The sequence below is a fragment of the Pogona vitticeps genome, chromosome 4 (genome assembly GCF_051106095.1).
Source record: "Pogona vitticeps strain Pit_001003342236 chromosome 4, PviZW2.1, whole genome shotgun sequence".
Taxonomy (NCBI): Eukaryota; Metazoa; Chordata; class Lepidosauria; order Squamata; family Agamidae; genus Pogona; species Pogona vitticeps.
In genome coordinates this window covers 190527262-190543380 of record NC_135786.1, presented here as the reverse complement: position 1 = coordinate 190543380, position 16119 = coordinate 190527262, and the positions used below count along the sequence as shown (strand labels likewise).

General features: G+C 42.2%; 1 protein-coding gene across 1 annotated transcript in view; it reads right to left on the bottom strand.

Moving 5' to 3' along the window:
• Positions 1–16119, bottom strand: part of MEP1B (meprin A subunit beta) — a 35538-nt gene that overhangs the window by 12655 nt on the left and 6764 nt on the right. The window contains exons 6-9 of the mRNA XM_078393084.1: positions 10592–10709; positions 7967–8145; positions 6368–6586; positions 2757–2909 (exon numbers count right to left, since the gene is read on the bottom strand). Coding sequence (XP_078249210.1) covers positions 2757–2909; positions 6368–6586; positions 7967–8145; positions 10592–10709 — 669 coding nt within the window. The remainder of the gene's footprint in view (positions 1–2756; positions 2910–6367; positions 6587–7966; positions 8146–10591; positions 10710–16119) is intronic.

Below are 16119 nucleotides of genomic sequence, written 5' to 3'. Positions count from 1 at the left end.
GGTCTCCAAAGGAGCTTGCTCTCCACATCAACAATCGGGAACTTCTCGCCATCTTCAAGGCCTGCCGGGCGTTTCTGCCCATCATCAGGGGCACAGCCCTTCAGGTTGTTTCGGACAACACGACGGCTGTCGCGTATGTCAACAAACAGGGCGGTACCCACTCTTTCTCCCTCCTGTATCTTGCTGTCCAGCTATGGGAGTGGTGTCTCCAACATCATGTCTTTCCATCCGCTGTATACATTTCTACTCACGACAACATACTTGCGGATCGGCTCAGCAGGACTGCTGTTACCATGCACGAATGGGTACTGGACCATGCGGTGTTCCTAACACTCTGCGAGCGATGAGGAACTCCCGTGGTGGATGCCTTCGCCACTCACCTCAACACCAAATGCCCCATCTTCTTCTCCAGGGGCGGTCACAGCCCGAATTCGCACGGCGATGCTCTGATGGTGGCGTGGAGCAACCACCTTCTCTACATGTTTCCACCGTTTCCTCTCCTACTGAGAACACTGGTGAAAGTTTGCGACGACAATGCGAATGCCATTCTGATTGCTCCGTTTTGGCCTTGCCAACCGTGGTTCGCGAGGCTCATCTCGAGGGCGACGGAGTACGTCAGGCTACCTTACCTTCCGCATCTGCTGACCCAGAACGAAGGGACAACTTACCACCCGGACGTGCAGTCACTCCACCTCACCGCCTAGAGGATAGTCCCACGGTAGCTCACGTCCTCTCTCATTGTCGTAAACTGTCCACTGACACCCTGTACGGGAGCAAGTGGAAGGCCTTCCTGAAGTTCACCGCTTCTCATCAACTGCCCGCGTCGCCCACTACGCTCCATGCTGTGTTACAGTTTCTGGCTTACCTTTTCCAGATGAACCTGTCTCATTCCACCCTGAAGGTGTACCTTTCCGCCATCATAGCCCATCAACCACCAGAGACGGACAGTGCTCTGTTATTCAGACACGCGAAGATCAAACGTTTTCTTCGAGGGGTTGTACGCCTTCGCCCACCTACAATTAATCCTATCCCTCAGTGGTCCTTCCATACTGTCTTAAACTGTCTCTCAAAACCACCATTTGAGCCGCTTGCTACGGTTTCGGAACGCCTCCTTACCCTTAAAGTGGTTTTCTTGGTAGCTATTACGTCAGCCAGAAGGGCCTCTGAATTGGCTGCCCTGAGGACTGACCCACCTTTCTTGCAATTTTTCCGAGACAAGGTGGTCTTGTACCCTGACGTGTCCTTTCTGCCCAAAGTCACCACGGATTTTCATATCAAGCAGCCTATAGTCCTGCCAACCTTCTTTCCCCAACCTTCTTCTCCGGTTGAGAAATCCCTCCATCTCCTCGACGTTCGTCGGGCGCTAGCCTTCTATGTTCAAAGGACTTCCTCGTTCCGTCTCTCCAAGCGCCTGTTTGTCTCTTACCAGCAACCCCATAAGGGGCGGGAAGTGTCTCCGCAAACTGTATCCAGATGGATAGTTCAGGTCATCCGTCTGGCCTATGAACTGGCTAAGAAGCCTCTACCGGCATCTGTTCACGCCCATTCTACTAGGGCTGTTGCGGCCTCCACAGCCTTTCTCCGTGGAGTCCCACTACAGGACGTTTGTAAAGCCGCCACGTGGTCCACGCCTTCCACGTTTGCATCCCACTACAGACTCGACCTGCGAGCCAAGGAGGATGCGAGGTTTGGCCGGGCTGTCCTGTCGGCTGTGCTGCCATGACGTTTCCCTCCTCCTTCCAGAGGTAAGCTTGCTAGTCACCCATTAGTGTGATTTCACAGAGTCCACGAAGAAGAAAAAGAGGTTACTTACCTGTAACTTTGGTTCTTCGAGTGGTACTCTGTGAATTCACACGGCCCGCCCGTCCTCCCCACTTTCCGTCACGGCTGTCTCGCCTTTAGAGCAGCAGCGGAATTTGGGGAACTGAATGGCTGTTAGGGCGGGCGGACCATGAGGTCCTGGGGGGGCGGAGCCAAAAGTGTTACTTTAAGCTCTAGAATGTTCCGAGGCCTTCTGCGCAAGCGCAGATTAACCCATTAGTGTGAATTCACAGAGTACCACTCGAAGAACCAAAGTTACAGGTAAGTAACCTCTTTTTTTTAATATAATTCTCCCTCTTGGGCTGCTTAGTCCAGAATAGTCTCTCTCTCTCTCTCTCTTCAAAATAAAAAGTATACTCAAGAGCACTCCATTCATCTCTACTCTCCTTTTTTAGTATTTGTTTTCGATCGTGAAAACTAAGTTTTCTGAAACTCACACAAACCAGGAAACTCCCAAATGTTTTATTATCCCTTCCTAATAAGACTTCTGGGGGGCAACTAAGTCTCTCAAGTTTATTATTTACCCAGGACTTTACAAGGACACCTTAAATTCAAAGCCATACATGTGGTGCTCTAGTGTTGTTTTGGTAAATATTCTAGTTTGTGGACCAGCTTCACCAAACACACTGTATCCCGACTTCCACCAGAACAGATCCAGGGTCACTGTGGGAAATTATTCCCCGAATATAGTACAGCCACATTTTCCCCACCATTCCTTGCCCAGAAGGGCTTACCCTCTGAACACTAAGACAGAGATTGCAGATCTCTATTGACATGCATGTTGCAACAGAAAGCATTTTAATACCTCAGTTATTTAGCAGGCCTGGATTAGAATGCAGAGGTACGTAATTTATAGGCAGCTCAGTTTAATGATATCAGAGATGAACCCATACAAAATGTGTTTCTAACAGATAAGAACAATTTCAGTATAATACCTTGGCAGATTCCAGCATAGGTGTGATCATCCTGTGGTCCACTAGAAACTTGAGTTATGCGCTGCCAGTCATCATTATCTTCTGTACTTTGAACCATGCCGCACACATTTTCCAGTTCAAAACTGCATGTCTCCATAAAGCTCAAGGAAGAGGCTGAACAACAACAATATTATTCTGGAACAAGTACTTTGACAGAGTGAAAGCATTACTCAGAATATCACTTGATGCAAAAGGAAAATTTACTGCTATTAACAAAAGCAACATACTCTTTTGGAATGAGAAACTGGAAGTACAACAACATTGATGGGAAAAGCCAAGTCCTGTCAAAACACCAGTGCCATTATCCATAGTCACCTACAGAGGATCTTTATTTACCATAAAATATGGGTGGTTGTGCGCTTGTTGAGTTCAAGAATTTCATTGTGTGTAAAACTGTAAAACTTCAAAACTGCTTCCATAGGAGAATGGCTTCACTTCATCAAATGATAGTAGAAAATGATAAAAGACTATTACAATTGGTAAGAGAGAACCAACCTAAGTTAATGGAAGCTTCACAGTGTAGGGATGCATGGATCCCGAAACCGTTAAAAAGAGAGCACCTCCTGGATAAAAATAGGCAACAATTGAACTTATGGCCAATTAGTCACCAAGCTAAATTCGACTTCGTGGTTTAAACTTTTAAAGTTCTAATTGGATTAGACCCTGGCTATCTAAGGGACCACCCAATCACGTCTTCTTGAAATTTTATGTACCTACCCAAATTAAAGATCAGAGAGAGAAGTCTTCTTAAGAACACAAATTGTTGTACATATAATTCATTTTAACAATGTTTATGACAGGGCTGATTTTTTTTATTTTAAGAATTTTATGTTTAAATATGTTTTACTTGCTTTCACTGTTTTATGAAAATTGTAAGCTGTCTGGAGCACTACTTTATAGTGGAAAGATGGATTATAAATTTATCAATAAATAAAAAAATTAATAAACCTGGCTCTTTTGTCACACAGAGCCTGTGTTCTGTCTCTGAACTATGCTTCCATAAAACTGAAAAACTCCCATAAATGTAATTGCTCCTGCCAGACAATGAGCATAATTTGTTTTAGATGGCTTTGCAACAGTATTCAAGATACAACCAACACAATATCAATGTGTGTGATATAAATGAAGTCTGACTCAATTGGTTCACTGACCTTCAGACACAAAGATATCAAAATGTGTGGAAACTTCCATATGACTTTGGACAGTGCAAGGGACTCTGGTTATGAGAAAAGGAGGGAAATTTGACATCTGTATTTCTTCCTACCAAAATAGTGAAGATAAAGCATTAAAAAAAAAAAAGGAGGGCAGTACCAAAATGGAAGAATTAAAGAAAAGATGTGAACTCCTTTGGTCCTGAAAAGCACACATATTTCATGTACATTTTAAATGACTCATTTCATTTAGTTCAGCTTCCTTATCAACTTAAAGAATCTACATATTTTCAAAGGAAACAAGCATGCGCTTTCTTAATTGCACACAAATTCTATGCAAATAAAACCTGGCTCAAATATTGCATGATATCAACCAACGTGGTTAATAGCCTATCCATGCAATTACTTCTCCGGTTATTTAAGTTAATAATCTCTAATCTCATCTGATTTGCTTTTTGGAATCTGCAGGACTATGAACTTTGAATCCGAGCCCAGAAAATTGTTTCAGAAGAATGTTATGTCTTACATTGCACCAAGAATCTTGATGATAACTAGTGACTCAAATGGGCACTAAGGACCTTCATTTGGTATGCATACAATGCTGATTTCAACAAATTCCATAATAGTTACCCCCTTGAAACATATTACAACCCTCTTGACACTAGAAAAACAAATCAACTTCAAATTGAGATGTGTCCTTTTAATTAATTTCATTTATTGGAAATTGGTGAGTATTTTTAAGTACTGTTATTTTAGATTAAGGAAAAGGAACAGCATCCAAAGTGAACACAAAATAATAAAATACTTGTAAGTGAAGGTAATGTAAACATAGCAGTTCTCTCCTTTTCCTCTCCTAAAGATCAAGGAAGAGGCAGAAAAATCATTTTTGTGTCTACCATCACATATACAATAGGAGCTTACTCCTATGCACATTTATTGAGAAATTAGCTCTGCTGATTATTTTCCAACCAAGATCTCCTGTTGATGGAATGTTTTTCAGCCATCAAAAGTGGGGGGGGGGGTGAAATTCCCCTACCACTCTGCAGCCTTTCTGCAGACCTCAGAATGCTTCTTTAATATTTCTTCATTAGGCATTAACGATGAGTTACACTCTGGGGGCATTAACTGAGCTGGATAGGTGCAGAAGGAGTAGTTAAGTGGGGGAAGAGGTGTCTTTCATTAAGTGACACATTTTAATTATTTTTCAAAATGCTTTGTATTTGAATTAGTCTGTTTTATGCTTTTCATTCAATCCCTTTCTGTTTTGATTTGATTTTACTGTTAATTTCTTTCTGGATGTTTATAGAAGAAAGGTGGGGAAAAATCTAGTAATAAAACAAGGCAGTTGGGCAGACATTTTATTTGTAAAAGGAGGTAGGAAACTTTGGATACAAAAGTTAAAGTCCTGCCCGAGTCATTCATTCATGGACCACAAAAGCACAACTAGTACTACATTGAATTTAATTGAATTCTTTTTTCAAAAGGACAGATGTCCACTGAATATTTCACACATTTAATTTACACTTACTCTAGAGTAAGTGTAAATTAAGTGATAAGTTGCAAGTATAAGCATTAATGATTCTGATAAGGAACATAGCAAGAACCTCTACAAAAAATATGAGGACTGTAAGCACATTCAGTAATCCCCTGGGCAATGGCATTGCCCTGTTGGCTGATCCTTTCATTCTGAAAGCACCAGTGGGTTGCTTCTGACACAAAGAAGATCTATTGTGGTCAGCTATAAAATAATGAGATAAAATCTAAGATATCAAAGGGAAATTTAAATATAGATTAGCATGTTGAAAGACTGACAGGAGAACATGCCATGTGACCATTAAATTAAAGAGAAGATGGAAACAATATATTGAAGAATTACACATAAGAGATGCAAAGATAACAGATTCATTTGAAAAAGAATGCTGTGATGAAGAAGCGTTGATTTTAGAAAATGTAGTTAAATCTGCTCTCAAAGCACTTATAAAAATATATCAGACGAAGTAGATAGGTTAGCAATAGAACTATTCTAAGCTACAGAGACTGAATCTATCAAAAGCCAAGAAATATGGAAAACAATACAATGGATTGGAAACATTCAATATACATTCTAATCCATGAGAAAGGCTGCCTCTTTTGTTTCAACAATACTTTTTAAAGTACAAGAATTGTTTTACAAGTTTAGTTAAACCAATGGGGGGTGGACTCCTTGAAAAGCCCCTCCCTCCATATAGAGCCATGATTACAGGATCTTTTGGAGTTCACTAACTTATAGAGCCACCATATTCAGAAGTGATGTGAGGTCACATAATAGTAACAACATGATGGGATGATGAAGAAAGGTAAAGTCAAAACGTAGCAATAAAGAATGTTACTGTAAAAGAAAAACAAAGATGCAGGGGATGCAATGAAGCTCAAAGCACTTACTGCAGTTGTACAGTCGACTCAGCTTCTGGATATCATATTCACTGAAATCCATCCGCTGTCCAATCACATCTATGAAAGCTGGGATGTTTGTGAGTATTGTTGGTTCTGTTCCATTCATGAAGGCAGTTTTACTGTAGTGCATTACAGAGGTATAGTCATAAGGGACATTAAGGAAATCTGATGTTTTATCATCATATTTGTTGAAATTATGTTCTCTACCTGAGCAGAAACAAGAAAACAGAAAACAAGAATGAAACACCATGACTCCCATGGCGACTTTTACTTGGCATAATTCAACCACAGTTATGCAATTTTCAATCCTATTGAGTCAATGGAAAGAACTGAGCACAGTTTCAAGAAGCCTCCTGTTGAACTATGAGAAATGTCAATGGCATATCCTGGCCTGGATTGTGCCCAGCCAAATTCCTTTCTCCATTATTGAACTCGAAGTAAAACCATAGTTTGAACTGGCCTAGTAAAGGTATCATTATCCAGTGTGGCATGGTGGATAGGGTGACGGTCTAGAACTCTGGAGACCAGGGTTCAAATCCCCATCCAGCCATGGAAACTCAATGGAGAAGTGGAATTGGTAAAGCCATTCCTTAAATGTCTCAATTACATTGAAAGCCTTGTTAGGGCCGCTATGAGTTGGTTCTGACTTGAAGGCACATATAACTAAGTAATGATATACAGTGGTGTCTTGACTTACGAACGCCCTGACATACAAACGTTTTGAGTTACGAACAGCTCCAGATGCAAAATATTGCTTTGAGTTACTAACCGCGTCTTGACTTACAAATGAAAAAAAATTGAGACTGACTTACATAAGAAAATAAAGTATATCTCAGCCATTTAAAGCAGTAGAATTTCAAAGTGCTTAATTGTGTTAAGATTTTGCCATGTATTATTTAAACAAACAAGCAAATAAAGCATATTGTAAGAAAAAGCACATCTGTTTTAGTAATCTATTTTTAAACTATTGACACTTGATGACAACTCTCTATGGCTTAAATAGATGTTTCATAGATATCTCTGGATGTTTTCAACTGTAAGGATACACTTTACTCACTGCTTTGTTTTAAATTTACAACACGTTCTCATCTAAAGGAAACTAAACCTCCTGAAAATAAAACCTGCTACTTGAATGTCTCACTGCTTGAGAAAACTGACATTTGTAACAAGGAATAGCCCTGTGATCATTACACAATACAAACATAGAAGAATGCAACCATTGGGCCATTAAAAAAAAATCAAACAATACAAGCTTTCAGGCACCAGTAACTTGTGTGCAGTGCAGAAAAATTATAAACGAATGTCCCAAAAATTCATAGCAAAAGTTTGCTCTTAAGTTGAGTTTAAAGCTAGTAACAAGCAGGCTTTGGGCACGTGGTCTAGTGCTTTACCCCTGGTAAATGTGGTAAATTTCCACTCAGTACAGCAAGCAGGACAAAATAATGCATAGTTTGTCATAATCAACATATGAGAACAAGAACAAAGAAAATGTGTATTACAAAATTGTAGAAAACTTTTCAGTTAAAAGGGAAGTTGTGCAGATGGAAACTATTATAATCTAAAATAGAAGAAATGTAGAATAGTTACCAGCCTGAATTCTGTCTCGCATTATTGTGACATAATCATCTCGATCAGATCGTGACTGCTCATGCCAGAATCCCAATGCATGAAGGAATTCATGTTCAATTGTTGCAAGTCTGTCACATGATTGTCCTATAGATATTTCTTGCCTTCCTTGTTGACGGTTTCCCACAGAGGACCAGCAGCTAAGAAAGAACATTTTAAGAATCCAGACCTGTGTTGTACATAATCTTCTCCCAATCTAATTGTACAAGGAGAGATCCACTTATTTTTAAGTTACTCACTCTTTTCTTGCAAAACAGAGTGTGTACAGACATTGCTACTCTACAGATCCCCTTGCTTAATCAGGTATTATTAGCTTGGACTGTCTATTATCCCATATCCTTTAATGTGTATGTATATATCAGTTCAGGCTCCACATTTCATAAGAAGTGATTCCAATGAATGGTTCGTACTTTTTTTTTCATGCTGTTAGTAAACCCTTTAGAAGTATTGATAGGGAGTGCATCAGTTTTCACCTCAGCTTATTTGTTTCTATGCATTTGAGAGAGACTGGGCAGTTTTGAATCAAGGTGCAGTCAGACGTCTTTCAAGATGCAGCCTTCTTCCCATTTGGAAACTATATGTCTGTTAATGCAGACTAATATGACAAAACTTAATTAGAAAATAGTTGATTACAATATTCAAAATGAATGAAGTACAACCAAAACGTAGCCAGTCTCTCACCTCTAATCTTTAAACATCTCTGTGAGTAGATACAGTAAATTCTGACTCTACCGAGTAATACATGTGGAATAAGCCTTTGAAACATTTCATACACTCATTCTTGCAGAAGACGATAAATTCATATTGGAAGCCTAATAGCATCACTTTTTATGACTTTGTTAATAAGCCATTATAAAATCAGGGAACATATTGTACTTGGCAGAGAGCAGAATTCTGGATTGAACACTATTTATGCATTTATAAAAATAGCCTACATTTGTTCAGTGTTCTGAACAGTGACAGATAACTTATGGTACAAGAAAGGAAGACAAATTCCAAGATGAGAATTCATGAATCAGCAGAGTCGCATATCAGTAAATATGAGGAAAGTAATATTCTACAGAGACCTAAGATTTCAACTGTCCTGATTTAAGGCAGGTTTCTTTTCTCCCAATGTAGTCCAAGCCTATGGATACTTGGGTAAGCATGAGAGCTCTGATACATGCTTGAATCCTTACCTGCTGGCAGAGGTCTTTTCATTCACTTCATTGGCAATGACAGTTGTGTAGTGCAGCTGGATCAATCCTCAATAAGGTGACAAAGGACTCGTTTAGATGGGCATCTGTCCTACTGTTTGTTGTGCTCTGGGAGTGGATTGGTCTGCTCTTTTTTCTGGAGACCATGTAATGTAATCGCATCAATAGACCAATTTGTCCCCTGATGGCCTCAACCTGCACCTTTTTAGTTCCTGTCAGGGGCTTCTTTTTTGGTGTAGGTTGCTGTGCTCTAGTTTAATATGTTCCTAGCACAGGTAATCATTGGGAACAGACTAAAAAAACCAAGCCTTGCCCAGAGACTGCAAAATTAATTTCAGCTGCCTGGGTTCGCACATATGTACAACTGCAATCAGTATTTGGGTAAGACTTCCTTCTGAGTAAATACAGGTCAGATTAACCTGCATCCTGACACTAAATGCAGCCCAGCCCTTCACCTCATCAGTTGCAAAAGATATCCACTCTTAAATTCCTTGTTTGCAAAATGGCTGTGGGGTATATGTGCTCTTCCCACCAACTCTGTCCCTCCTGGGAGTGAAGGGCATTCCCCCTTAATCTCCTAGACAGAGGGAACTTTCTTCCCTTCTGAGAGCAGGAGCCTAACAGACCTGTTTAATGAAAGTCAAGCTCATCTGATCTCTGGGGCAAATATTTACCAGGTAAAAGCCCACCGCACAGCTCACCCTCATGCAAGAGCCAGAACCACAGCATGTTTATTCCAAATTGAAGTCCCATGTGGGACAAGTTCTCCTCTGCTCACCCAGGACCTTAGCCTGAAGAATAAGGAATTATTAGGGCAAGAGCCATTTTCAACAAAGCCAAGCAAACCTGGGAACCCCTGAAGTTGCCAGAGGGAAAGATAAATATCATTCAGAGGTGAAAATCACACCAAATGGCATATTGATCCTCTCCCCCACCTCAACTGACCCTACTGAAACTGGAAGAGCCTGCACCAGGCACTTCTATGTTCACCAAAAGAGGCATTGGTTAAAAAAAGAGAAACATACTGTGGCATACATTGAAACATTCCAATCAATCTGTACAACTATATTTTGTGAATGTCTTATCCAATCCTCTTTCTAATAATTTTTTTTCTCACCTGTGTTGATCTGCATAGATTAGAATAAGGCCACTATGGAAGTTATAATTCAAGAGTCTATTGAGATCCCATAAGATGTCTAGATCCCATATGTTGTTTTGCTCATCTCTAAAGGCATGCAGACGAAAGATTCTCTCCTTTCATTAAGAAAGGACTAAGCACCAGATCACTAAGTATAGCTTTAGAAATGTCTTAATTTAATGTTCTTCATGCAGGCAACGTCTGTATGTGAGATTACAGAGGTGAAAACAGCTTAATTATTACTTGTCTTACCCACTCCCTTTAAACACTGATATGTAATTTCTTTCACCTTCCCAGGGTTTGAAATCAATGCAGGTTTTTAGGCGATACTGTTCAAATGCTTTGAGAATAAGCCCCTTTGCATTCATCTCTAGAAATAAAACAAAGGATCAGTTATTATTCACTTAAAATAATGAATTTCTACTCAATCAGCTAAAATCTCCTCCCTCCCCCAGGAATCAAAAATTCTTTTAGTAGTATTTTTGAGACTATATTTGATATATGAACGGAATGTTTGAAGCCTACTGGATTAGTCTATTGGAGTAAGTTTTTGGAGTAGAAACAAAGGACTTCAATACCTAGTTTGTTATGAATGTTGGACATGATTACCAGAACAATAATGAAATTCCTTATACAAATTGTGGTGTGTGTTTGAAGTATTTATCGATTTTTGACAACAGGGATGAAAAAAATAGCAAAGTATAAGAATGAACAAGCACATCTACATACACACTGATTCTAAAAGAGTGAGAGAAAATCTAAATTACTGTTATTAGGTGTTCACTTTAACTCTAGGCAGGCACTTTGGAGACTCTGCAGAAAAGCTGTAGAGACTTTCTTCCAAGGGCATTTAAAAAAATAAATACAAAAAATAAGATGCAGGATGAGTGGGGTTTGCTGCAGACAGAAAAGATGGACAATATTTTTCCTTGATCTCTTTGTTTTATTAAACTCATCCTCCTTGTCTGAATAGTGGGAGGTCCCAAGGATGCAACACATTCCTAGATTAAATGCCTCTCTATTGAGACTGTTATCTGAAGCAGTAGGTCAGAGATCATGAAAGTTTAGTAAAAATTGTTGGATGGTCAAGCAATCTCGATGTAAATTTCAAAGGGGAAGGGCCTGCAACACAAACTAACTTGTTTGCTTGTTTGTTTACATACTGACCAATTAGAGAGTTTGTTGTTCCTGGGTAGGGAGGCTCCACCCCTGTTTCCGGCCCTCCTGGCCATGAGGTGTTTGAACCACCATTGTTGGTCACCATTCCTGCACACGCCTTTCACCTGGAAAGATGTAAGACTCCATGCCGGCCCACTAAGCCTGGAAATCCCTCCAGCCATGTGGGGCCAGAACAGACGAACATTGTATTTGCTGTTTTTATTCCTGTATCTACCTGAAACCTTCTAAATGCTTATCTTCTTGAGTAGAATATAGATCTCTTTCTTTTATACAAAATAAGGCCTCCTGAGTGTTATTTCTTAAGTGCTAGTGTTTGGTGAGGGGCGGGTACAAAAGGGAGCTTCTAGCTAAATTCTGCCTGAACCGGCTGGCACTTCTGCTGTGCATTTGTACTGGAATTCAGTACAGTACCAAACTCTCAACAAAAATAAAAACAAATACTTATTACTCTTTAAGGTACCCAACACTTTGCATTGATTTTGCTATGACAAATACATCTCCCCTCTTGAAAATCCTGATTTTGGTTTCTTTGGAAGGAGATCACAGCTTTTGGCATTTGGTAATCTTCGATGTCATCTACAAATATATAGCTGTCTGGAGAAATCAGTGAGTTGAGTATGATAAAGAGTTCAATTATCCACTGTGCTTTGTAGAAGCGCCAGCCTATGTGATCTTGGGCAAACTTCTTAGTTCCAGACACCCCCATATGGAGGGAATGGTAAACCACTTCTGAATATTTGATACTAAGGAAACTGTGGAAAGAGTCATCATAAATTGGAATTGGCTTGATGACACACAATTACAAAATTATAAAAATACACACTGAATGTACAAGAAGGCACATTAGTCCACTGTTCCCACGAAAAATCTCCAGAGACAATCACCCTAAAATACTTGCAAAGCTATTGACTGGAACATCATGCATTATCAATACTTTTGGCAAAGTCCAGCTATTGCCTTAGAGGAGCCATGCTGACAGCCCTACTTATAGAAATCTGGTGTGGCACTTATAAAAGTATTGCACAATTATGTAATACTTTAGAATTTTTTAAAAATCTAATTCGATCCTTTCAACGTTTAACTAAACAATACATTTTATAACTAGTAGCACCCCTTCACAATTTTTTGGAAATAGTTCTTGGATAGCAGTGGCGTCTTTCGTAAGAGAGTACAAGTTGTTCTCCTTCGTGTCCTCTGTGAATACACACTAATGGGTTAATCTGCAGCTGAGCAGAGCAGTCTTTGGTAACTTCCACAGCTTTAAACACTTAGTGCTGGGACCGCCCCTACACCTGGCTATATAACTCCGCCTCCGGCCCAGTGCTTCAGTTCTTCTTCTGACCGCTGCTGTAGCAGCAGCTTCATTGGAACTTCGCAAGTAGAAACAAATCTTTTTCTTGCCTTTTTCTTTCTTTCCCTTCACCTCCCCTTGTTCTTTACTTGTAACAAGTTGTTTCTTTTGCCTGGGGGATACAATACTAGCTGGCATTAGCTGTTCTTTGTTGAGGCTTTACAAAACTGGTGTTTCAGCCCTCAGGGCTTTTCTCTTAAAGGAATAATATATCTTTTACCTTCTTTATAACTACCCCCAGGCTGGAAAGCAACAGTTTTTTTTTGTCTGTTTGCAATTTTCTCTCTTAGCAGGATAGAAGAGGACAGCTTCTCAGCTTGCCTGAGCTACAATCTCTCCGGAGTTCAGCACAGAACAGCCATCTTGTTTCAAGGGGCTCGTTCTTACAGCTGTTGCAGTGAGCGGACAGCCCTGAAAGGAGGGCCTCCTAGCTCCTGCTCCCCACTTCAGTGGGGTACAGCCTCTTCGGAGGCTGGTGCAGAACAGCCCTCTTGGTTCAAGGGGCTTGCGCTTACAGCTGTTTGACCCCACAGGAGTTAGGGCTTTGTATGCCTTGTCCCTAGGAGAAGAAGGGCCTCCTGCTGCACAGGAGTTAGGGCTCGGTATGCCCTGTCCCTAGGAGAAGAAGGGCCTCCTGTTGCCCCGGTCACCTTCCCTGACTTTCAGTGATTCCTCCTGACATGGGAAGCACCTCTGTGTGTGTGTGCCGCACACCAACCCTCCTTCATGCACCTGCGACTTCTGGAGGGAGCTGCACACCGAGGCTGTAGATGTGCCCGCAACATATGGTAAGGCTTGTGTTTCCCTTTGGGGATACAATGGGCCCTTTCAGCTCCTGTGACTAGCCCTGCATGTCAGTGCTTTGCCTGTCTGGGGTAACGCCCTTGGTGTTTGGTGTATTAGGCCTCATTTTTCAGAGGGCTTGTTCATGTGGCTGCTATTTCTAAAACCAGTGACGTGCTGAGGCAAAAGCTTTCTGGCAGCATTTGACAGCCTTAGTTTGCCTTTGAAAGGGGGGCTGCAACTCCCACCACTAGACCTGCTAGTCGGTGATATTTCTGCCTGGGGTAGCACCTGCTGGTGGCTGTTAATTTGCCACAAAACAGCCCTCTTTATCAATGGGCTAGCTCACAAAGTAGCCTGTGGCCCCATCTCAGCTGCCAGTGCCCGCATAGACTCATAGGGAAGGGACTCACAGGAGTCCACCCGAGAACCCTTCCGCTGTCAGGTAAGGCTGGGTAATTTCCCTCAGGAAGGTCCTATCACACTGAAAAGGTTGCGTAGGACCAGTCCCTTTTGTTTGGGATAAGAGCTATGAGCTCTCGGCCACCATCGCCATCCCGCTCTAACCGGCACCATTCTGAGCCATGGGCTATGGAGTGCTTTATGCCTCCACATATGCTTCACAGATGTAGTGCTTCCTCAAACTCGGCTCCGGTAGCATAATGTTTGCAGTTTCGACCAAATCTGCTGTTGACCCATTCAGGTTTGGGATTTACATGAGTCGCAGGGGGTGGAAGAGTTGCTAACCAATCTTCCTACACCCCTCTCGGTTGTTGCAGTTCCTGTTTGGCTTCCTTGGACTCTGTTATTCACTAGTTATGTCCGGGGGATTGGTTTATCATAAGATGCTTGTTTTCATGCAGGCATCTGGTTGGACTATGACCGCTTTCTCAGGTTTTCAGTTGCGGAAATCACTGTTCACCCATGGTTGGTTCACTGACTCCTGGTCTCGGAGTCCAAGCCACAGGCTGGTAAGCACACATCCTGGGCGCTGTCCCTTTTGTCAGCGTGAGGACTATAGGTCAACACAGTGAAGCTGACTTTATACCTTACACATGATGTAAATTGTATTCATGTGCCTTTGGATGCTTTCTTGTAGCAGGATTTTCTCCTGACAACAAGTTTGTGGCAACGTTTGACTGTTGTGCTTCTTTTTTCTTCAGGCGCTTGGTTCCTTGCCCTACAGGTCCAGCGATTCCTTGGACTGATGGCATCTACTGCAGCTGTGGGACAGCTTGCTTGACTGAGGCTGCAGTCCCTTTAATCCTGAATTCTTCCTCTCTTTCAGGTATCTTGCGACCACAATTCCATGTTCTTCCAGGTGACTCCAAAAGTCACTACACACCTGGATTGGTGGACGCTTTCCCCCCACTACAGTTAGGGAGCCCCTTTGGTCTCTTGACCCAGTTTGGTCAGTAGTGGGTACCAGCCCGATAGGCTTTGTGGGGCTTGCCTATGCCACCTCGTTGCCCTTGCCTGCTGGTCCACGACGATAACCAGTCTGCATGTTATTGTGCTGGAGCTCCTGGCACTCATTAAGGCCTTTTGGGCCTCCGAGTCCCTGCTCTGGAGTCAGGTAATCCAGACTGTATCACTCTAAACCGCTGCAGTTTCTTATATGAACACACAGGGAGGAACTCTCTAGTTACGCCTTCTTCAGAATGATGTTATGCTCACCACATTTATCCAGTGGCTATACACGAGCGGGCCCTCGACTATTCCATCTTTCTTTCCCTCTGTCATTGATGGGATTCTCCAGACAGGGATGCTTTCACATCTCGATCGAACTAGTAGTGTGCCATGTTGGGCTCCTGAGCTGGTGTTGGCCACACCTCCTTAGGGGGCGCCTTCCTGACCAAGGGGCATGGGGCCCCTACACAGATTTCAACCTTTCCCCCTCTTCAGGGCTGGTCATTGGAGCCCGCCATGGGTATGCAACCGTCATGTTTGGTTGCGTTGCTAGCTTGGTTCTTGTTCCTGCTCCCGGGACCTGCAGGATACATCACACTGAACATGGTCCCTCATGGTCTCAGGACACGGGTGGTTGGTTCATCCGGGTGTTGGCTTCCCCTACCTGTTGGCTGGGAGTCTTCCCCGACAGTAATGAACGTGCGCCATCATCTTGGCATACCTTCTACCACCTTGATGTACTCCTGTTATGGGCAGGTGTTCTGTCCATTTGCATCAAGACGACATTGCCCTACTAGGCCACCGTCTCTTGATGCACTCCGTCTCCCTTCATCTCACCCTACCGCCTGGTTGCCCAGCTTAAGGTTCAGGCTGCAGTAGGACGAGCTGTCCTGGCTTCTGCACTTTCATGATGACCCTCCTCCTGGTTGGTCAGCTTGCTAGTCACCCATTAGTGTGTATTCACAGAGGACACAAAGGAGAAAAGAGGTTACCTACCTGTAACTCTGGTTCTTTGAGTAGTCCTCTGCGAATTCACATGTCCCGCCCTCCTCCCCAC